Genomic DNA, 22,446 nt, shown 5'->3' on the forward strand with positions numbered 1-22,446 from the left:
GTCACATGGCTTGCCTCTCACGTGACTCACTTGTTGCTCCCAGACTGAATTCGTGGCATCCCTATAGGAATGAGGAGCTGTGGACTTCCTGCTCAGAAAACAAGAGATTGTATTTGAAAAACTAGTGGTGGGACCAGTGTCTGCTTCTGCTTCATCTGTGAGTTGATCATTTGGATTTTATTTATAGAGAAGTTGCTGTTAACTCAGAAAATCAGCTCAAACCTACTTCACTTTGGGATGAGGGGGAAGCTGCCCAGATGTGGAGCTGTATGTTGGAAAATAGGTGGAATTTTAATGTGGGAGGGTTCTCTTTTTATCACAGCAATTCTATGCACCTAGCACTTCTTGCTTATCTACAGAGATCCTAACTTTCCTTGATTCAAGAACAAAAAAACCCAAAATGCGCCAATGGAAAAAAACATACTAATCTATGTTTTCCTGCCATTACAATGAAACTCTGAATTTTAAGTTTCTCTAGCCACAATATATATAGGTATGTGATGTTATCTGATTGAAATATTAGACATCTGATTAAAATGCAGCACATGGCCAGAAAGTTAGCCAGGGCCTCTCTTTGAAGACTTGTTAAGGAAGAGGGAACACATTTCAGAGAGGTAATGGTATTACTCTGCTTCAGCAAAAGCAAGGAGAAGTTCTGTGGCACTTTAAAGACTAACATTTATTTGGGTATCAGCTTTGGTGTGCATCTGAGGAAGTGGGCTACAGACCACGAAAGCTTATGCCCAAATGCCACAGGACTGCTTGTTGTTTTTAGGAAGAGGTGTAATGATAATTGGACTGTTTCATTAGATTAGAGTAGAACTTTGAAATGCAAACTTGCATTGTGAGAGTAGTAGAATGGCAGGTGTTTGCTCAGATACTCTGATGTGAACAAACAATCCATGTCTGTTACTAGACCTTTGATCTAAGATCAGAAGGGAGTGTTACCATTTATGATGAAACCTGACTGAAGTAATATTATTGTTTATATGTCTCTCTGAAGGTTGTGGTAAACTGCATGTGTACTGTTTAATGGATAAATTACATTGCACTAATTGCCAGCATGTTTGGGAGACAGAAAATTACATTAAAAGCCTGTTGTGCTCTCCCAGGCCAAGGGACAGCTGCAAAGGTATAAAGTTCCTTTGGACAGGATCCTTTTTCATCTTGTATCTGCTTGGATGCTTATGGGAAAAGCTCCAAGACATAAAGGATGAGATCCTAGGATTTCCTGATCTTCCTATAAGGGACATTGAGTTAATAGTGCTGAACTGCTCTGAAAAGATCCATCTGCAACTACAAAGTTCAACGAATCTATATAGCTGAAACCTCAAGAATTTAACTTGTTTGTATGTATCTTTTAATCAATACTCTCTTTTTTTTAACGAATTGTAGTTTAGTTTAGAAGAATTGGCTCTCAGCATGTATTTCTGTGTAAGAGCTAAGTTAGCTATTGACCCAGGGGTGTGACTGGTTCTTTGGGATTGGAAGAACTTTTTCTTTTATATGAGAAAATAAGATTTTCAGTAATTGTCATCATATTTGACCTGAGTACCTGAAGGGAGGCCTCAGGGGGGTTCTTTAAGGGAACTGCATGGTTTGGACTTCTGCGTACCCAGGGCGGTAGTACAATAGCTCCCGTGTTCTGGCCTGGTACATCTAAATATTAGAATATCCATCAGCTTTGGGGGTTTGTCCACCCCATTCTGTTCACAGCTCACCCTAATTGAGTGACATCAACTTGCTCCCATGGGGACCATGGGTACAAGCTATCATTGAAAACAATGTTTTATTCATGTATTTACAATTTTGAAACTGACAGCCAGAGACCCATCTCTTCTCCTGATTATCCAAATTGTTGATGATCCAATTTGGCCCTAAGCCCTATTAGATCAGATAATCAGGGTTCCACTGTACAAGTTTCTGTATTTTCACAAAAAATAAAAACTAAAGATTCTCAGTTAAAATGCCTATTCCATGTTTTTCCATGGCAAATGGATTTCTAGGAGCCCCACTTACATCTATGCATTGCAGAGGCTACGTCTAAACTACACCTCTCTGTCGGCAGAGGGATGTAAATTAGATGTATTGAAAGTGCAAATGAAGCGAGGATTTAAATATCCCATGCTTCAGTTGCATAATGGCGGCCGCTGCTTTTTTTCGAAATGGGGGTTTTTGAAAAAACCCGGCAGTTTAGACGGGGCATTTTCGACAGAAAAACCCCGTTTCAAAAGATCCTGTACTCCTAATTTTTTGAGGAGTACAGGATCTTTCGAAACAGGGCATTTCTGTCGAAAATGCCCCGTCTAAACTGCCATTTTGGGTTGTTGTGGTTTTTTTTTTTTTAAAGCCCCATTTCAAAAAAAAGCGGCATCCACCATTATGCCAACGAAGCACGGGAAATTCAAATTCTGGCTTCATTTGCAATATTGACGTGCTTAATTTACATCCCTTTATCTATGGCCTTAGACGTAGCCTCTGTGTCAAAGAATGTTTCAGCTGGGCAGCTGCCTCTGGAATGAATATATTTTCCAGGGCACAGAGTGAGGGTATCTTATGGGTGCAGAGAAAGGCTATTATTTCAGCAGAGAAGAGTATCCGCAATAAGGAATATCATCACAAGGAGGAAGGCGAAAATTTGTTCCTCTTGGTTTCTGAGGACAGGACAAGGAGTAATGGGCTTAAAGTGCAGCAGGGGAGGTTTAGATTGGACATTAGGAAAAAATTCCTAACTGTCAGGGTGGTCAAATATTGGAATAAATTGCCAAGGGAGGTGGTGGAATCTCCCTCTCTGGAGATATTTAAGAACAGGTTAGATAGACATCTGTCAGGGATGGTGTAGACGGAGCTTGATCCTGCCTTGAGGGCGGGGGGCTGGACTCGATGACCTCTCGAGGTCCCTTCCAGTCCTATTATTCTATGATTCTATGATTCTATCCAGCTGTGCGGAAAATAGGGCTCTGTATCCGTTTTGAGGCTGTGATAATCAAAGGCAAAAATAGGAAGGACCACACAAGGCAGGGCCTAGAAGTTGTTTTGTATCATTGTAAATCACATTGTTCTTAAAAGGTGTCCCATTTACATTGCATGGGTAGTGTCCATATTCCACAAGCCTGTGGAGCTCCTGTGATGGGGCTGGTTGCATTGTAGGAAGAATGGCATGAGATCAGTATTGAGGAAATGGTCTCAGGCCCTCAGTTTGCTGATGTCTAAGACGTTTCTTCTTCCAGCAATTGCTGAGACGTACCCAGGAGGAGGAAAAGGTATCCGTTTTGCTTCCAGGAAAGGATGCAACAAAGCACAGAGATCACTGAGGCAGAGGACAGCCGGGAGTTGGATCAGGAAGATGCTGCCCCTCTGCTCAACCAGGAGTTGTTCCTTAGGAAAGGTAAATCTACTTGAGGGGAACTGCTCTGAATCTGGGACTTCCTCCTCCACTCTGATATAATGGGGAGAGTAAAAACTCAGTGCCTGTGTAAGCGGGGGAATGGTCCCGCTCTTGTGGGGAACTTTCCTGGCTTCTATACACCCCGGTGAAATGAACCAGCGAAAGGATCCGAGTCCCCGCTCCCACTTCCTTTACCCCACGGCTCCCTGATCCTGAGGGCTCCCCCTCCACTCTCCTGAGTAGCAGAGCCCTTGAAACCCCAACAAGGCTGGGCCCAGGTTTCCTGGGGCTTAATCCCTGACCTTGTAGTCACTAGGGGCAGGAGTTAGGGTGTCCCCACTCCGAGGTGCTCTCTTTACACTGCAGGCCTTCTTGGCCCAGTGACCACTTCATAAGGTTCAAAGCAAATACAATTTATTAAACATCAACTGATTAAAGAGAATAGAATAAGAAACAATGAGAATGGTTAAATGAGAATACACAGCCCTGCTCTGTAGCACAGGGACATCAACACAGCAGTCTGCAGAGTGTAAGGACAGTTCACAGTCTCTTCCTTAGAAGCCCTGGATGTGCTGCAAGGGGCTGCAGGCTGGACACGCTTGCACTGGCAGTGACCACACAGCCTCAGTCTCTAAGTGGCCAGACCCCTCTCCCAGTCCAGAGCCTTTCCCCACACTTTGCAGGTCCCAGTAGCTCACCACATCCAGCTGCAGGCTGTGCTGCTTGGCCAGTTCCAGCTCCTTGTGTTGCTTCTCTGTTCCTTTTGGCTTTCTGAGCACTGCCAGTCTGCTGCTCAACACAGGGTCTGCACTGCTTGGCCTGTCTGTGTCTGGTTCTGTCGCTGCAGGACTTCTTCTTGTACTCCTCTCTCAGCTCTCTGTCTTTGCAGGACCTCTTCTGCACACAGCTTGTTTGTTCAGAGACAGAGCCAGAACAATCCCCACTTACAACCTGTCAGTCAGGCTGAGCTGGAGTGTTGACTGCTTTCCATTGTCTCTGGGGTCTGTCAGTCTCATGAACCCTTCCCCTTCTGAAGCTGGTAAACCAAAAAACTCCCACAGAGTTTTAGTAAGGGGTAACAGTCCCCTTACACCTGCCCAAGAAGCTTGCTGTAAAGTGGATTATTATGTGGGAACCCTCTCCTGAAAGAACACAGGGAGTGTGTGCTCCCTCTGAGCTGCTCCTGGGTTTCTTCCAGAGCTGGGTGTGTAAAGTAGGGAAACCAGGGTTGCCAGCGCAGTGCAGAATGGCAAAGAGGGTGGTGCAGCAGCCACACACTTGAGTGCTGCTGCTGCAGGGATTTAGACTGGTTCTCAGCACCGATCCAAAAGTAATTCTTTACTTCAACAAGAGTCCTGTCCCGGAGCTGGCAGACCTGCTGGGGGAGGGCAAAGGGGAAATTCTCTCTTACCGCGGGTGTATGTGCGTGTGTGCATGCACATGTTTCCAAGGTGCACACTTCAGAGGAGAATGGTTTGCGGTAGAAATAAGGCGATTGTTGGTGTTTCCTAAACCAAAAGGAAAAACTATGTAGCACTTTAAAGACTAACAAGATGGTTTAATAGGTGATGAGCTTTCGTGGGCCAGACCTACTTCCTCAGATCATATTCTGGAAGAGAATTGGCATGACCATATATACCAAAGGAATACAATGAAAAAAGTGAACACATTATTAAACTGACAAATCAGATTTAGTACAGAAGGTGCGGTGAGGGAGGGAATAGCTATTTGAGTCAATGAATGGCTAATCAGGGGTGATAAGTGGGAAGCTATCTTTGTAATGGTTAAGGTACCAGTAATTAGCATCTTTGTTAAGGCCCATTCGTAAAGTGTCAAATTTAAGCATGAAAGAAAGTTCTGAAGTTTCTCCCTGTAGATTCATCAAGCCAGGAGGGAAGAGGCACCTTCCAGGTTAATCTGCAGCCTCCCTGACAGTCTCCGGCTTGTTGTGATTTTACCCACACCAGGCTTCTGCTCAGCTCGATACAGTCTGGCTCTCATCCTGCACCTCTCCCTCTTCATGGTGTATGCGCTCCGGGTCAACCTCAGCATCACCATCATAGCAATGACGAATGGCACCAGCCCAGGCAGCCTGCCCAATGTCTCCATGGACGTGTGCCCCAATCACTCACACGCTCAGCCCAACGGCTCACACCGAGAATTCCCCCAAGGAGTAAGTGTAAAGGCAGGACCAGATCAGGGGTGTAAATACCGGTTTACAGTTAACCAGATAAACGATTAAAATTATATTGTTTAACCCAGGGGCGGGGAACCTCAGGCCCGGGGGCCAGATGTGGCTCCCAGCTTGCCTGGATCTGGCCCCCAAGGCTCATGGGGAGGCCTCCCCAGCACTGGGGAGCCCGTGCTGGCACTCCAGTCTCCCCACTGTGGGGCTGGAGCACACAAAATCTACTAGGCTAGGCCTCCCTAGGCTCTGGGGTGTGAGAGGAATATGGGGAGTGTCTTTCTCAATCAGGGGGCATGTCATTGAGGGTTGGGTTGGTTGGTTTTTGTTTGTGTTTTACTTTTCACTTATGTGCAGCCCCCAACTGATTTTTCTGTGGGTCAGTGGCCCCCGACACCAAAATGGTTTCCACACTCCTGGTTTAATCGGTTAACCTTTTAACCTTTTACATCTGTAGGCCAGATCGTTTCAACAACAACGGCTCTACCTCTTGGCTTTGCACTATGGCCCAATAGCAATGAGGTGCTGTTTAGAGAGGACTTTGGGGCTGACTGCAGAGTATCCGTTGCATGTGTGTAAACTAAGGAAATCGCTGGTCCCCTGAGTGGTGACAGGTCTGTGCGTACGAGCTACTTAACCCCTTCCTGGAGTGTCCGGGTCTGGGAGAATGGTTCTCCCTTTAGCTGGGTCTTCAAGCTGCTGCAGTGTTCCCTCAAGGGACATTCCTTGTTTTTTTTTTCTCCCCCTTTTGATGCAAGTTCTGTCTTATCCAGGCCCCCGTGTATGACTGGAGCTCTAAAACCCAGGGCATCATCCTCAGTGCCTTCTTCTATGGTTACATCGTCACCCAGCTCCTCGGCGGATACTGGTCGGGAATGTTTGGAGGGAAGATACTGCTGGGCTGTGGGCTGCTCTCGACCTCGGTTTTCACCCTTCTTATGCCACTCGCAGCCAGCCTTGGAGCGGCATACCTCATTGGGCTGCAGGCACTGCTGGGCATGGCAGAGGTAGGTAGGGCCTTCACTTCCAATCGCTTTGCTCTCAGTGGCTAGCACTTTTCTGTATGTGGCATCATGCATAGACCTGGCGTTGCAGAAGAAGTTAACAAGACAGGTCTCCGCCCCAAAGAGTTCACAAGTGAGAAACAAGGGTGAACCAAAGTGCGGGGATGGGTGGGACAAGGGTCACAGCAGTGAAAGATCATGAGATCTACTAATGCTTTCCACCATGTATTGCTCCCAGAGTGCCCTCCTCCCTGCTGTGCTCACACACATCTGTGTTTTCCTTGGCAGGGGGTGATATTTCCAGCCCAGTACACACTGTGGGCAAAATGGGCTCCGCCCTTGGAACGCAGCAGGCTCATGAATCTTGCTGACGCTGGTAAGAAAGAGTGATTCTCTTTGCCATCGAATCAACCATTCCTGGAGTTCCAGCACCGCCCCCCTGCGTGACAGAGATCCCTCCTGATTCAAGCTTCTCTTGCCCATGCTCCAGACAAACAGAGCCACTCATGAGTTAGAGAAAGGTCCAGATTCTACACCAGTGGTGGGCTATAAACTGCCTGCAGTCTGGATGCTGTTTGCCGGAGTTAGCTCTTGCAGGTCGCCACCACTGTATTTACCTGTGTCTCAGCAGGTAAGGGTGCTTGCAGCTCCTGCTGGCTGCAAATCACTGTTTGCAGCCAATGGGAGCTGTGGGAAGTGGTGTCCCCATCTGCACTGCTTCCCATAGCTCCCATGGGCCAGGAAGAGTGATCCATGGCCAATGGGAGCTGCAAGTGGCCGTAACAGTGGTTGTACAGGTAAATAAAGCAGCCATAGCCTCCCAGGAAACTGCCTCCGTCTTATTGCCCACCCCTATTCTAGACCGAAGGTCCTTCATGGATAATGTTGGCTGCATGTCCACCTCTCCTGCTCTTTCTCCCTTTCCTTTCTTCCCTCTATCTTCTCCTCCACTTTGTCTTCTCAGCTTTGGCTCGATAGGGCAGTAACAACTGTATGATGGTATGGGAAGCCTGGGTCATCTTCTATAAACACCACCTTATCATCCCCTCGCTCTGAACTCTTCATTATCTGCTCCTCAGGGTGCACTTTTGGGACCTTCACCACCTTCCCTGTGGCTGGGATCATCTGCCAGTACCTTGGGTGGCCTTACGTCTTCTACATCTTTGGTGAGTTGCTGTGGTTTCCACTGCTGAAGATTCACCGGCAAGTGAAACCACAAAAGAGTGAAATATAGGAAGGTCTTCTAGTTACCTCTGTGAGGAGTCAGGGCTCTTCATCCAGTTCCTAATGAAGAAACGTGCCCCTTTGGAGAGACCACTTTCAGAACCCCCAGTCGAAAGGGCTGAATGGCCAGAGGGACTGGACTTCCCTCCAGCTCACGCTGGACATCTGTCAGGTGGGCAGTGCAGAGGAGGCTCGCATTGCTGTTACTCCAGCTATGTCTGCTCCATGGATGGGAGGTCTCAGGTCTGGCATGCTGGCATCTTTTGTTTTAATCTGTAAGGGAATAGACATTGATGAGGTCTGTTAGCCAGCACAGCCCCTCGATCTGCCTTGAACAGGATGTTTGGAAAGCTACAGAAGTGTTGCACCACCTCTGTCTGTCCATCTGGCATTGCAGTGCACCCTCACTGTCCTGTTGGGGGGGTCTGTGAATGGGCAAGTAGCTCCCTGTCAGCTCGACATGGCACACACATGGAGAGGAGCAGTGCCCCACACTCAGCCACTTTCCACTTCTTCCTTCATTCTCCCACTAAGGAAAGTCAGGCAGGATCCCCAGCCTGAGTTGTTTGGTGCAAGGCAAAAATTCCTGCCCTACCACTTCATTCCTCCTTCCCCCAAGAAGGGGGACACAAACCCTTTTATACCATGGATCAGCGTTGAAGGGCCCCACCTGGTCAGACTGTCAGCATGAGTCAGCTGAACAGACCTGCCCATCCTTGAAGGCGCTAGTAACTTGCAGCAGTCTGTCACAGAGCTGTAGTGTCTTGCCTACGCATCTCTGTTGTATCTACACACCTGTGCCACCAGAAGATCTGGGACAGGAGCCATTGACGAGTCTTGTGGATAAGGGAGAAGCGGTGGACATGGTATACCTAGACGTTGTTAAGACATTTGATATGGTCTTGCATGATATTCTTATCAATACACTAGGCAAATACAACTTAGATGGGGCTACTATAAGGTGGGTGCATAACTGGCTGGATAACCATACTCAGAGAGTAGTTATTAATGGTTCACAGGCCTGCTGGAAGGGCAGAACAAATGGGTTCTGCAGGGATCTGTTTTGGGACCGGTTCTGTTCAATATCTTCATCAATGATTCAGCTATTGGCATAGAGAGTACGCTTATTAAGTTTGCAGATGATATCATGCTGGGAGGGGTTGCAGCTGCCCTGGAGGATAGGGTCATAATTCAAAATGATCTGGACAAATTGGAGAAATGGTCTGAGGTAAACAGGATGAAGTTTAATAAGGACAAATGCAAAGTGCTCCACTTAGGAAGGAACAATCAGTTTCACACATACAGAATGGGAAGTGACTGACTAGGAAGGAGTACAGCAGAAAAGGATCTAGGGGTCAGAGTGGACCACAAGGTAAATAGGAGTCAACAGTGTGACACTGTTGCAAAAAGCAAATGTGACTCTGGGATGCATTAACAGGAGTGTTGTGAGCAAGACATGAGAAATCAATCTTCCGCTCTACTCTGCACTGATTAGGCCTCAATTGGAGTTCTGGGCACTACATTTCAAGAAAGATGTGGAGAAATTGGAAAAGGTCCAGAGAAGAGCTACAAGAATGATTAAAGGTCTAGAGAACATGACCTATGAAGGAAGACTGAAAGAATTGGGCTTGTTTAGTTTGGAAAGGAAAAGACTGAGAGGGGACATGATAGGGTTTTCAGTTATCTAAAAGGGTGTTACAAGGTGGAGGGAGAAAAACTGTTCTCCTTGGCCTCTGAGGATAGAATGAGAAGCAATAGGATTAAGCTGCAGCAAGGGAGTTTTAGGTTGGACATTAGGAAAATCTTCCTGCCTGTCAGCGTGGTTAAATGCTGGAATAAGTCACCTGGAATAAGGGAGGTTGTGGAATCTCCATCTCTGGAGATATTTAAGAGCAGGTTAGATAGACATCTATCTGGGATGTCTACACCAGGGCTACTCAACACGTGGCCCGTGGCCTGTTTGTTTGTGACCTGCGGGTGGGAGCCAAAACAAAAAAGTTGTCAATAGAATGGTCTTCTGTTGATCTGCGTTCTAGTAATTACATTCCTGGACTATCATTGCTCATTAAAAGTGCTGTCATATGGGTGGAAATCAGGTAAATGTCACATTTTTTATTAGCATCAGCAGAACTGACTTAAATGGGGCCTGCGTGTTGTGTTGTCTTGCCTTAATCTTTGTATTCTGCCTGTCAGTGTGACAATCTATTTGCATATATTTGCATATATATTTGCATGTATATGCAACCACTCTTAAGTTTCGGCCCTCGGCACATGCTGAGAGTATCATTGTGGCCCCAGGGGCTTCCAAAGTTGAGTAGCCCTGGTCTAGACAGTACTGAGTTCTGCCATGAGGGCAGGGGACTGGACTCGAAGGCCTCTCGAGGTCCCTTCCAGTTCTAGTGTTCTATGATTCTGTGATTCCCCTTCTCCATAGGTGGTATTGGCTGCGTTTGGTGTGTGTTCTGGTTCCTTCTCGTCTATGAAGATCCTGCATCTCACCCTTGTATTAGTGCCAGTGAGAAGGAGCACATTGTGTCATCACTGGCCAACCAGGTACCTGGAAAGCCTTTTAACTCTGATCTAGTTGCCCCATATATCCTCCTTTGAATAGTGATTGGGACAATGGGACCTTCTCCAATGAGACTATCTTCAGAGTTCTGCTGAGTGCATTATTTATAGAGCGGTGCCATTGTAAATAAAAGAGAGGGCCCTGCCCCAAGGAGCTCACAGATTAGTTCAGACTTAGATACTGAGGACACATGAGAGAAGAGATCAATGCGAAAGGGCCAAAGACAGGGCCAGGGAGGAGATCAGCCTGCCTGTGCTTCATGAAATGGGTATTTTAAGGAGACATTTGTTGAAGCCAAGGGAGGTTGAATTAGAGGAGGCAGCTATATGTGCAGGGGCAATCTGATGGAGCCTGAAAGCCAAGTGTGAGAGGAGATAAAGCTTGGGAGAAACCTGGGGGAGCAGAGGGAGGAGTTGGAGATGGAGGGTCAGGGCTAAGTTGTGGGGGGAGCCTGAGGTGAGGGAAAGGAGCTTGGATCTGAGGCAGAGGAGGTCCAAGGAGGAGCACGATGGTGAGAGGGGAAGGTGCTGTAAGTGTGGTGTTTTGGACCGAATGCAGGAGTGAGCCATGGAGTGGGAGGCGGCACAGGTAAACTCAGAGGTGCCTGAAGCATGGGCTGAACCCTTATCTGTGGAGATGAAGAGGGAAGGCTGCATTCTCCCTAGGAAAAGCACTAGGCTTTATCTGCGGCTGGATGTGAGGGGAGTCGGAGGTGAAGGGATGAGTTGGATCATGGGACTGTGGACTGTCATGGGAGAGGAATGGGCCTCACAGGTGCATTTCCTTCAAGGGCAGCTCCCATGGACGATGCCTTCCACTCCTGGCCATGATTAAATCGCTGCCTTTATGGGCCATCGCAGTCGCCTATCTCTGCAATGACTGGCTGTTCTACATGCTGCTGACGTCAATGCCAATGTACATGAATGATGTGCTCCATTTTGACATCAGAGAGGTGAGCTGTGCTGTCGTGCAGGACCAGGCTGTCCCCTGAATGCAGGGGGATAAAAGTGCATTCTAATCAATTCTGGACAGCGTGTTAAACCCCCAGCTTCAGGACTTAGGCCAGTTTCTGACTTCCACGGGTTAGGCTGTTTCTTTCACCTTGCTCCAAAGTGGCTGGTTGGTGCTAGCCACTGGCAGAGGCAGGATGCTGGGCTGGATGAACCTCAGGCCCAAACCAGACGGGTGGTTCTTGTGGTGCTGACATTTCAACCCCCCTGAGCACATCCAGATGCTGGTGATGCTGGGTCCCTCTGACGGCTCTGAGCAAGATAACCAGTCCCTTACCCTCCACTCTACAGAATGGGCTCCTCTCTGCGCTTCCCTACATTGGGAACTGGCTGGGCACCATCATATCAGGGCTGCTGGCCGACTTCCTCCTGTCCAGGCATGTGTTCAGCACAGCAACAGTGCGGAAGCTCTTCTCGGGGCTGGGTAAGGACAGATGCCTCCTGCCCTCGGGTTCTTTCCATCAGCCTTCACACAGTCAGCCATATAATCCACATTCCCTCTTCTCCCTAGGGATGCTGCTCCCAGCCATCTCCCTGGTGGCTGTGTCCTACGTTGGCTGTGATTACCCAGCAGCTGTGGGCTTTCTAACACTCTCCATGACTATAATCAGCATGTGCGGGGCTGGGTTCAACATTAACCAGATCGACATTGCTCCCAGGTAAGACCCCCCAGACGGTGTCATCCCAGCCCTCAGCCATTTCAGCGGCCTTTTGCTTCTCCTCTCCCTGATCCTCTGCAGCTGTTGGCATCTGAAGCTGGACAGGCAAAACCAAGGCACAGAAATGCAGGCTCAGAGCCCTTACAGCAGCAGGTAAAGGCTCTTAGTGGATTTCAAGAGGACAGGCAGGGACTAAGCTGAGGAACCACTGCTAGCTAGTGGAGACTGTTACATGCATAATGACTTTATTCCAGTGGCACTTGCTGTCTTAGAAGCTGTTAGCAGGTTAAGTGCCATTGCCTGGGGGAGAAGGAATTGGAACCTAATTTTCTCCCTTGTTGCAAGTCTCTCTTTGCCTTGCTCAGGAAATTTTCCCTTCCCTTCTCCCCAGATACGCTGGGTTACTACTGGGAATCACAAGTACCTTTGGAACCGTGTCAGGAATAATCGCTCCCACCGCAGTTGGATTACTCACCAGCCAGGTAATTCAGGGTCTCTACTGATGGTCACATTGGAGGCCACCTGCATTGTGCCACAGGCGGGGAGCTGCTCTGGTCTGGCCAGGCCTGCCTGCATCGCACCACGGGTAGGGAGCTACTCCAGCTCTGCTGGGCCCGCCCATCACACCCCAGGCTCTACAGTTAAACCAGTTAACTTTTTACATGACCTTTTACATCCCTAAAATGGAGGGGGGGCAGAGAGACGGATGGAGAGTGGGTCAGTAGGGAGAGCTGGGTACCAAGGAAGATAAAGCTGCTTGAAATCAGCATGCTATGATTTCCCAAGGAATTCCCAAGCGCGCTGCAGTGCGTAGCTGAGTCAGTCACATGGAGCCTGAGGAGCGAAATCTGCAGCCAGAGAGTGAACTGGCGCTGCAAAGTCTTTAGCTGAATGAAAACCATTCCATGGCTAAATCTACCCACAAATGGGCTCAAGCCCCAGGTTCTCCCTGTGTGTTTCTAGACCATGTGGTGATAGTGGGAAAAGAGATACTAATTGCTCTTGTTTGGCACTCCCAGGACCTCTTGACTGGCTGGAGGAATGTCTTCTTCATGACAGCAGCCCTCAATCTGTTTGGCCTGCTGTTCTATGTGACCTTTGGCAGCGCAACTCTCCAGGACTGGGCGAGGGAGGACACTGCTGTCCAATGAAATGCTAAGGCATGCTGCCAGAGGAAGAATATGTAACAAGGGCAGGGGGTGAAAAACACCCCAGGGAACATAAATTAGTCAAGAAATCCCTTTTCTCATTCCAGCACTGAACACCTGAATAACACGATCCATTGGTTTGCCAGACCTAATCACCAAACTTTTGAATTCTGTGCCCTTTTCTCACATCCTTCCTCAGCAGGGCCATCCTTACCTGTATGCAGAATAGGCAGCTGTGTAGGACACCTGAAAATTTGGGGCACCACTGAGTCTTAATGTTCACCCATCCACTTCTTTCTATCCCTGTTCTGCGGCTTTGCTTTCTCCGGAGAGAGTCTAGTTAACTTAAAAGGGGAAAAAGGCTGCCAGAGCTATTAGCAGAACACCAAACCTGTGTCATTTAAGTGGTAGTGAAGCCATTTAACAGTCACTTGTCAACCCCAGGTATATACTATCATTTTCTGAATGTACTGGGTGAATCTATAGGATCTTGGTTTAAAATTTGCTTTAACAAAATTTCATTAGTGTGTTACTGAAGATTTTTTTCACATATCTAAAAAATCATTGTCGTTCCCCCTCCCCCGGCTGCCATCAGTCATAGGGACAGCAGCTTAATAGTTCTATGTAGGGCCCCCTAAATCCTAAGGACAGACCTGTTTCTCAGCATTCACTTGACCAAATGAATTTGGGAGGTAGTGTTTTCTAGTAGATAAATCAGTGGCTTGCACCTCGACCTGGGTTCCCAGCTCTGTCCTTGGCCTGCTTAGTGATCTTGGGAAGTTATTTGCCCAGATGATTGGAAAAAGGCAAATATAGTGCCCATCTTTAAAAAGGGGAAGAAAAACAATCCAGGGAACTACTCACCTGTCAGCCTCACCTCAGTCTCTGGAAAAATCATGGAGAGGATCCTCAAGGAATCCATTTAGAAGCACTTGGAAGAGAGGAAAGTGATCAGGAATAATCAACATGCATTCACCAAGGGCAACTCATTCCTGACCAACCTGATTGCCTTCTATGACAAGGTAACTGTTCTGTGGATATGGACAAGGCAATGGAAGTGATATACCTTGATTTTAGTAAGGCTTTTGTTATGGTCTCCGTAGTACTCTTGCCAGCATGTTAAGGAAGTATGGCTTGGCTAAATGGACTGTAAGGTAGATAGAAAGCTGGCTAGATTGTTGGGCTCAACAGGTAGTGATCAATGACTTGATGTCTGGCTGGTGGTCGGTATCAAGTGGAGTGCCCTATGGGTCGGTACTAGGCCCAGTTTTGTTCAATATCTTTATTAATGACTTGGATGAGGGGATGGATTGCACCCTCAGCAAGTTTGCAGATGACACTAAGCTGGGGGGAGAGGTAGATAATTGAAGGGTAGGGATAAGGTCCAGAGTGACCTAGACAAATTGGAAGTTTGGGCCAAAAGAAATCTGAGGAGGTTCAACAAGGACAAGTGCAGAGTCCTACAGTTGGGATGGAAGAATCCCAAGCATAGTTACAGGCTGGGGACCGACTGGCTAAGCAGCAGTTCAGCAGAAAAGTGGATGAGAAGCTGGATATAAGTCAACAGTGTGCCCTTGTAGCCAAGAAGGATAACCGCATATTAGGGTGCATTAGAAGGAGCATTGACAGCAGGTCTAGAGAAGTGATTATTCCCCTTTATTCAGCAATGGTGAGGTCACATCTGGAGTATTTAATCCAATTCTGCTCCCCTGCCCCCCATTACAGAAAGGATGTGAATGTATTGGATAAAGTCCCTAAATGATTAGGGACTGGAGCACTTGACTTACAAGGTGAGGCTGAGGGATTTGGGCTTATTTAGTCTACAAAAGAGAAGAATGAGGGAGGATTTGATAGCAGCTATCAACTACCTGAAGAGAAGTTCCAAAGAGGATGGAGAGAGGCTGTTGGTCTTCGAGTGGCCCTGTGGGTGCTCCACTCTAGGTGTCGGGTCCCGTCCCGGCGCCGCGGCTCGGAGACTTTTCATAGCCGTGCTCCGCCGGCTCGCGCATGCGTGGTTCAGCAGGACAGCGTTCGCTCCTTTGATCAGCCACGTGCGAGCCGGCAACCGTCAGTTCCTCTCAACCGCCTCAGGTCGCGGTCGGAGCTCCCTGATCTCTCTTTACTGATGGTTTTAGATAGTTCTCTACTGTAAATAGTTAGAGTTAGTTAAAATTTCATGTTAGTCGTGTTCCTTTTTCTTGTTTCTCTGTAAAAAAAAAAAGTTTTCTCTCAGACTTCGGTGAAAGCCGCCGCACCTAAGCTGGTGAAATTGACTACCCATACGGGGATTACACAGGCATTCCTTAACTGTGGTGACAATGCCTGGCTCAACTGGGTTCAAAAAATGCTTAAAGTGCCACGAAGCCATGCCAACGGCTGACGGCCATGACACTTGTATCAGTTGAATATGAGTCAACAGTGTGATGCTGTTGCCAAAAAAGCAAATATGATTCTAGGTTGTATCAACAGGTGTGTTGTAAGCAAAACTCGTGAAGTCATTCTGCCGCTCTATTCTGCACTAGTTAGGCCTCAGCTGGAGTACTGTGTCCAGTTCTGGGCGCCACATTTCAAGAAAGATGTGGAGAAATTGGAAAGGGTACAGAGAAGAGCGACAAGAATGATTAAAGGTTTAGAGAACATGACCTATGAAGCCAGGCTTCATGAACTGGGCTTGTTTAGTTTGGAAAAAAGAAGATTAAGGGGGGACATGATAGCGGTTTTCAAATATCTAAAAGGGTGTCACAAGGAGGAAGGCGAAAATTTGTTCCTCTTGGTTTCTGAGGACAGGACAAGGAGTAATGGGCTTAAAGTGCAGCAGGGGAGGTTTAGATTGGACATTAGGAAAAAATTCCTAACTGTCAGGGTGGTCAAATATTGGAATAAATTGCCAAGGGAGGTGGTGGAATCTCCCTCTCTGGAGATATTTAAGAACAGGTTAGATAGACATCTGTCAGGGATGGTGTAGACGGAGCTTGATCCTGCCTTGAGGGCGGGGGGCTGGACTCGATGACCTCTCGAGGTCCCTTCCAGTCCTATTATTCTATGATTCTATGATTCTATGATTCTAGGTGCCTGGGGGAAACTCATGTCCCTGACAAGTGCAACCATTGTAGAAAATTAACCTCAAGAGCCCGGAGGGAGCGGGAGATGAAAGTCAGAATGTTAATGTTTGACAAGGCATTGCAGCCTGATCCGATCCCTCCTGTGACCACAAAAACCTTGGGGCATAAGAGGAGAGCAGCTTCTCCGGGATCGGCTCTCTCCAAGACAGCAAAGCCATCCCCGACGTGCTCTCTCCCTGCGGCAGCCACAACGTCGGCAGGAGCTTCCAAGGTGACCCCCGGGGGATCTGGTAACTTTGCTGGGGCTGGTAGGGGAGAACCCCCACCGCCCAGAGGGAGATCAGCTTCAGTGCCGACATCAGGAGCGGCGCCGCAGCTGGCTGGCAAGTCTGCACCGGCTTCAGCAGCGCGCTCCCTGAAACTGACAGACACGCCGGTGCCACAATTGACCAGCCTCTCCGCGCCAGCTTCAGCAGCACCTAATGCATCGGTGCCTATCCTGCCTGCCCCAGCGTCGGCACCACCCCTTCCAGCACCGGCATCTGAACCAGAACGTGTGGATGCTTCAGGCGCGGCACCGTCATTAACCTCGGCACCGGACGACATACCGCAACAGCTGACTTCTCCAGCACCGCTTCACTTTCATTCGGTGCCTGGCTCCCCCATGCGTCTGGGGATGGATGGGACTTCTACACCTAGAAAGTCATTATCCAAGACCCATTATAGGGACAGGTCCCTTTCTCCACTGTTTCACCAGGAGGACATGATCGCTATTGTGCTTACGTGTCTCCTTCATGGGTTATGCACAGCCGGCATGACTATAGGGATGCAGTGTACTTAGACACACATCGGTCCCGTTCACGATCCCGTTCACCCTCCCGATTTTCGAGGTACGGGTCTGGTAGACACTCTTCATGTCGCGTCTATTATATCCATCATGGTAGTGCACGCTCCTCTCGGCACTCCTCCCCGTCGCGGTCCGAGCACTATTATGATCGCTATCATAGATCATATTATGATCGTCCCCAGCGTGACTATACTCCATCATCACGCAGGGGATCTTCCTGCGTCCGCCAATCACCGACAGCAAAATACTTACCTCACCGATCACAGCCATTACATTCACCTTCTCCGGCTAAGAGTCCAACGATCCAGCTAGACCAGTCTGAACCGGAAGAGGGACAGTTGTCTGAAACAGAAGACCCTAAGCCGGAGACTCCTCTAGCAGACTGTTCCTCGTCTTCCCCGGATGAGGCGATATGCCCGATTGACATCTCCCCACTGGATGATCTGAAACACTTTCAGGATCTCTTCAAATGAGTGGCGGGCATGCAGGAAATACAGCTGGCGGATGTTCCGGTTAAGAAACACCACCTCTTGAAAAACCTCCGTCCACAACAAAGTGCAAAGATCGCATTACCAATTGATGACGCGATAATGGAAGTGGCGGATGAGATATGGCAAACCCCAACATCGGTTACCCCTATGAGTAAAAAGGCTGACAAGAAATATTTTGTTCCGGCGAAAGGCTTGGACTTTTTATTCAATCACCCCCAACCTAACTCGTTGGTAGTAGACGCAGCTCAACGTAGGAATAAGGCGCCACAGTACAGAAATACCCTTCCAGACAAGGACAATAAAAAATTAGATATTTTTGGCAGGAAAGTCTACTCCTCAACCACGCTGTTGTTACGAATTGCAAACTACTCAGCCCATCTATCGAATCATAATTTCGATAATTATTCAAAGTTAACAGAGCTGCTGCACCATCTTCCAGACAGCAAGAAGCCACTCCTGAGAGCAATAGTTCAAGAAGGGTACGCATCATGTAGTATTGCACTACAGATTGCCATGGATGTGGCTGACACAGCAGCTCGAGCTGCTGCTACAGGTATAGCCATGAGGAGATCATCTTGGCTTTCATCAGCAGGGGCTCCAAAGGAGTTGCAAAATAAGGCTGAGGATCTACTGTTTGACAAACTTAAACTCTTTGCGGCAAACACTGATGAGGTCCTCCATTCGGGGAAAGATTCACTTACAACTCTACATACGCTTGGGATGTACACACCTTCCTTCAAATGGAGACGTTATTTCCCTTACCAACGGAGATACGATTTCAATTTTTCTAGACAACAGACACGTCCCTTCGACAACCAGCGTCCTAGACAGCGCCCTCAGCGCAAGCGGCCACAACAGAACCGTTCAGCTAATCAGTCGTCGACTAAGCAGCAAATTTGACTTGCTTGTTGAGGATGCAAGCCAACTGCCTTTAATCAACATGGAAAATCATCATCTTTTTCACCATCGTCTACGCTCATTTTATCACCAGTGGTCTGCAATCACCACGGACAGATGGGTGCTAGAAGTAGTTCGGTCCGGCCTCTCCACCCCCTTTCTCTCTATTCCCCCTACCGCTCCCCCTACCCTGTCCCTCTTCAGGGACCCCTCTCACGAGAAACTGTTGAAACAGGAAGTTCAACGCTTGCTCGCCATCGGAGCGATAGAGGGAAACAGTTCTGGGGAAAGGGGTTTTACTCCCGATATTTTCTCACACCAAAGAAGTTGGGAGGTTGGAGACCCATTCTAGACCTTCGAAAGCTAAACCGGTACCTTCGAAAGCACTGTTTCAAGATGGTAACCTTATCAACCATTATTCCGTCATTGAACAAAAAGGATTGGTTTGCAGTCCTCGACTTGCAGGACGCCTACTTCCATGTAGAGATTCACGTGGCGCACAGGTGTTTTCTTCGTTTCCAGTTGGGGAACGAGCATTACCAGTACAAGGTCCTACCATTTGGTCTAGCATGTGCTCCCAGAGTTTTCACCAAAACATTAGCGGTGGTCGCGGCCCATTTACGCAGACTGGGGGTGACAATATTTCCTTACTTAGACGATTGTCTCCTCAGGGGTACGACATATTGTGACGGCGCGTTGGGGGTCCCCTGTCTCCTGCACCCCGAAATGGCACAAACAGACTGCACCAGCCGGTGGAATAGAGGAAGTTTATTGCCTCTCCAGGATACAGCACAGCACAGATGTAATCTGGTCACAGAGCTGGGCTAGGCTGCCTCAGGCCCCCTTGAGATGGGGGAGACTGGGCCCCTAAACTCCAGCCCCTTCCCCTAGGCTCTCCTCCATGCTCTCAGACAGCCAGCAACCAACTAACTAACTTCCAGCCCTGCCCCCCAGCCAGGGCAGCATTCCACCTTCCTTTGTTCCTCTCCATGGGGGGTGTCTGGCCCCTGGTTCAACAAGTTTGGCATTACCTCTGCCTAGCGAGGTTTTCCCTGCTGGGTCTTGCTCCAGACAGCAGGGGTCACCACAGCCCAGCAAGTACCCCCACTATGTCACAGTTCTCCCCCCTCCGAGAGCGAACTGAGCAGGGTCACTCCGCTCGTGACCTAGGGAAGTTCGGGTCCTCTGCGTGGGAACCCGCCCTGGGGACATGGGTGCTCCCCTTGACTTGGGCCTGGTGAGGCCCCACATGAGCTGGCTTCCCTCTGTCCACTCGCCGCCCCGCTCCAGGGCGACTGGCACAGGCCTGTCCTCGGGGGTCACACCCACCCTTCCGCTGGCCTTGATCTCTGGCCAGGGTCTCTCGGGCCGGGGCCATGAGCCCAGCGAGCCTTCTATGGACAGCCAGGGCGGCTTCCATTCCCAGGGAGGACTTCCCCTCCCATAACTCTCTCAGCGAGCCCAGAGGCTCCTCTATCTGGGGTAGAGACCCCCAAGCCGCTTTCCTACTGTCTTGGGCCTTCCCGCCCCTCTGGCAGGAGTCACAGGACCGGCAGTACCGCTGCACGGCTGTAAAGATTCCCGGCCAATAGAAGTGCTGGAGCAGCCTCAGCCGGGTGCTCCGGATCCCCCGGTGGCCCCCAACGGGGACGTCGTGGGCCAAATACAGCAGCTTGAGGCGATACTTTCGGGGGATGACCAGCTGCCGCTGGACCCTCCATGCCCTCACCTTCCTGGGGGGAAGCCATTCACAGAACAGGAGTCCACGCTCCCGCAGGAATCTCTCCTGGCCACCTCTCCCCCGGGGCTGAGCTGCATGGAGGCCAGCCTGGTCCCTCAGCCTCTGCAAGGAGGGGTCTGCCTGCACCTCAGCCTGGAATTCAGCTGCTGAGGCAGGGATCGGGACTTGTCCCCCACCTCTGCCTAGGTCCGGAGTCCCAGCCTGGCTGGACCCCGTGTCCACTGGGTTGGGACCCTGAGGCTGCTGCCAGGAGTCCTTCCCTAGACCCACGTTGTCAGCCCCCCACTGGCTCTGGGTGGTGACTAGAGCCCGCTGGGATTCATGGGGCCACTCCTCTAGGTCATTCCCCATCAGCACCTCGGTGGGCAAGTGCGGGTGCACCCCCACTTCCTTGAGGCCTTCCTTCGCCCCCCATTTCAGATGCACCCTGGCTACAGGCACCTTAAACGGGGACCTGTCTATGCCCTTCAGGGTCAGCTGGGTGTGGGGTAGTATCCGCTCTGGGGCCACTATGTCGCATCGGGCCAGAGTCACCTCCGCCCCCGTGTCCCAGAAGCCCGTCACCTTCCTACCATCCACCTCCAGGGGTATGAGGCACTCGCTCCGCAGGGGCCGTCCTGCCCCCACCCGGTACACAGAGAAATCCGCCTCCTGAGAATCAGACCTCCCAGGGGAGGTGCACTGAGCATCCTTCCCCTCTCTCTGAGCTGAGGTTTGCCTGCCAGCCCCTGCCTCTGGGGCAGCCTGCCCTTCCTCCCGCCCCAGCCAGTTAACCCTGGAAAGTCCCCGGTCCTGGGACATGGTGCACTGAGCCCTCTTGTGGCCTCTTTGCCCACAGCGATGGCAAGTTAGGCTTTGGGCTGTCTCTGTCCAGGGCCTGGCTGGTTCTCTGGGGCGCAGACGACCTGTTCCTTGGGCTCGCCCCGTAGTTGACTCCCTCCGTCGCTCAGCTGAGATCCGGTCTCTGCGCGGTTCCCTTTCTCTCCGGGACTCCCGTTCACACCCGGACCGGCTCTCCGTGAACTCATCCGCCAGTTTCCCGGCCTCCTGGGGGTTCTCTGGTCTCCGGTCCTTGAGCCACAGCCTCAGTTTGGGTGGGCACACTTCATAGAACTGCTCCATCATGACCAGCTTGAGCAGCTCCTCTGCGGTCTGGGCTCCGACTCCAGACACCCACTTGCGGCAGTATTGCGCCAGGCGGGAGGCCAGGTCCACATAGGTCTCCCGTGGCCCTTTCTGTACCCCCCGGAACTTCTTCCTGTACATCTCGGGGGTCAGCCCGAACTTGTGCAGCAGGGCCTCCTTGACTCGGTTGTAATCCCCTGGCTGTAGGTCCTCCAGCTGACTGAGCACTCCGGCCGCCTCCTGGCTCAGTGCGGGGACGAGCTCCTGCAGCCAGTCAGCTGGGGGGACCCGTTGCAGTCCACAGGCCCTCTCAAAGGCACCGAGGAACCCGTCTATGTCACCCATGTCCTCCAATTGGGCCACCACGAGCCTCTCCAAGCGTCTGGCAGTCCTGGGACCCTGGGGCCCATCGGCACTTGGCGCAGCCGGTGCCCCGCCGGTTCTCCGCTCTGCCATGGCCAGCTCATGCTGTTGCTGCCTCTCTCGATCTTGGCGCTCCTTCTCTCGGTCCTGTACTTCCAATTCCCTGATCCGCAGCTGGATCTCCAGCTGCCGCAGCTCTGCTTGGCTGGCCTCTGCCCTAGATGGGCCGCAGCTTGCAGGCCTCCTGGGGGAAGCTGTCTCATCTCTCCGGTGCGTTCCAGCACTCCTCCCCCTCTCTGAGCCTGACACACTCTCAGGGGGGGTCTGGCTGCTTCCCCTGGGGACAAGATCCTGGCCCTGTGGCTGGTCGTTCTCTTCTAGCTGGGCAATCAGCTGGGCCTTGGTTGCTTTCTGCACAGGGAAGCCCCTCTCTCTGCACAGCCCCACCAGCTCTGCCTTCAAGAGTCGGGCGTAGGCCATCTGCCCGCTGGGCCCCTCGGTGCAGACTCACCAGTCTAGTGCTGCAGCGCCCCACGATTCCCAGGAACCGCTTCGTTCTATCTCCAGCACGCCTGGCTCCAGGGCTCTTGCTTCTACTGCGCCTTGTCACTCACCGCTGGGAGCTTCATCCACGGGGTGCAGTGGATCCCACCCCTGACACCAGTGTGACGGCGCGTTGGGGGTCCCCCGTCTCCTGCACCCCGAAATGGCACAAACAGACTGCACCAGCCGG

General features: G+C 50.4%; 1 protein-coding gene across 7 annotated transcripts in view; it reads left to right on the forward strand.

Moving 5' to 3' along the window:
• Positions 1-22,446, forward strand: part of LOC102450378 (sodium-dependent phosphate transport protein 3-like) — a 27,138-nt gene continuing 4,692 nt past the window's right edge. The window contains exons 1-13 of one of the 7 annotated variants that reach the window (XR_012897587.1): positions 1-157; positions 3,231-3,388; positions 5,265-5,561; positions 6,347-6,580; positions 6,866-6,953; positions 7,657-7,743; positions 10,236-10,354; positions 11,161-11,322; positions 11,672-11,804; positions 11,892-12,039; positions 12,431-12,521; positions 13,059-14,209; positions 16,256-20,481. Coding sequence is in view for 5 of the 7 variants with exons in the window: in XM_014569412.3 (XP_014424898.1) it covers positions 3,347-3,388; positions 5,265-5,561; positions 6,347-6,580; positions 6,866-6,953; positions 7,657-7,743; positions 10,236-10,354; positions 11,161-11,322; positions 11,672-11,804; positions 11,892-12,039; positions 12,431-12,521; positions 13,059-13,190 (1,533 nt within the window). In the remaining 2 variants the exon portion in view is untranslated. Of the gene's footprint in view, positions 158-1,112; positions 1,350-3,230; positions 3,389-5,264; positions 5,562-6,346; positions 6,581-6,865; positions 6,954-7,656; positions 7,744-10,235; positions 10,355-11,160; positions 11,323-11,671; positions 11,805-11,891; positions 12,040-12,430; positions 12,522-13,058; positions 20,482-22,446 lie in introns of those variants that run through there. The other 6 variants (XM_075908679.1, XM_075908680.1, XR_012897588.1 and 3 more) reach the window with 6 other exon arrangements.

This window comes from Pelodiscus sinensis, chromosome 25 (genome assembly GCF_049634645.1).
Source record: "Pelodiscus sinensis isolate JC-2024 chromosome 25, ASM4963464v1, whole genome shotgun sequence".
Classification (NCBI taxonomy): Eukaryota; Metazoa; Chordata; order Testudines; family Trionychidae; genus Pelodiscus; species Pelodiscus sinensis.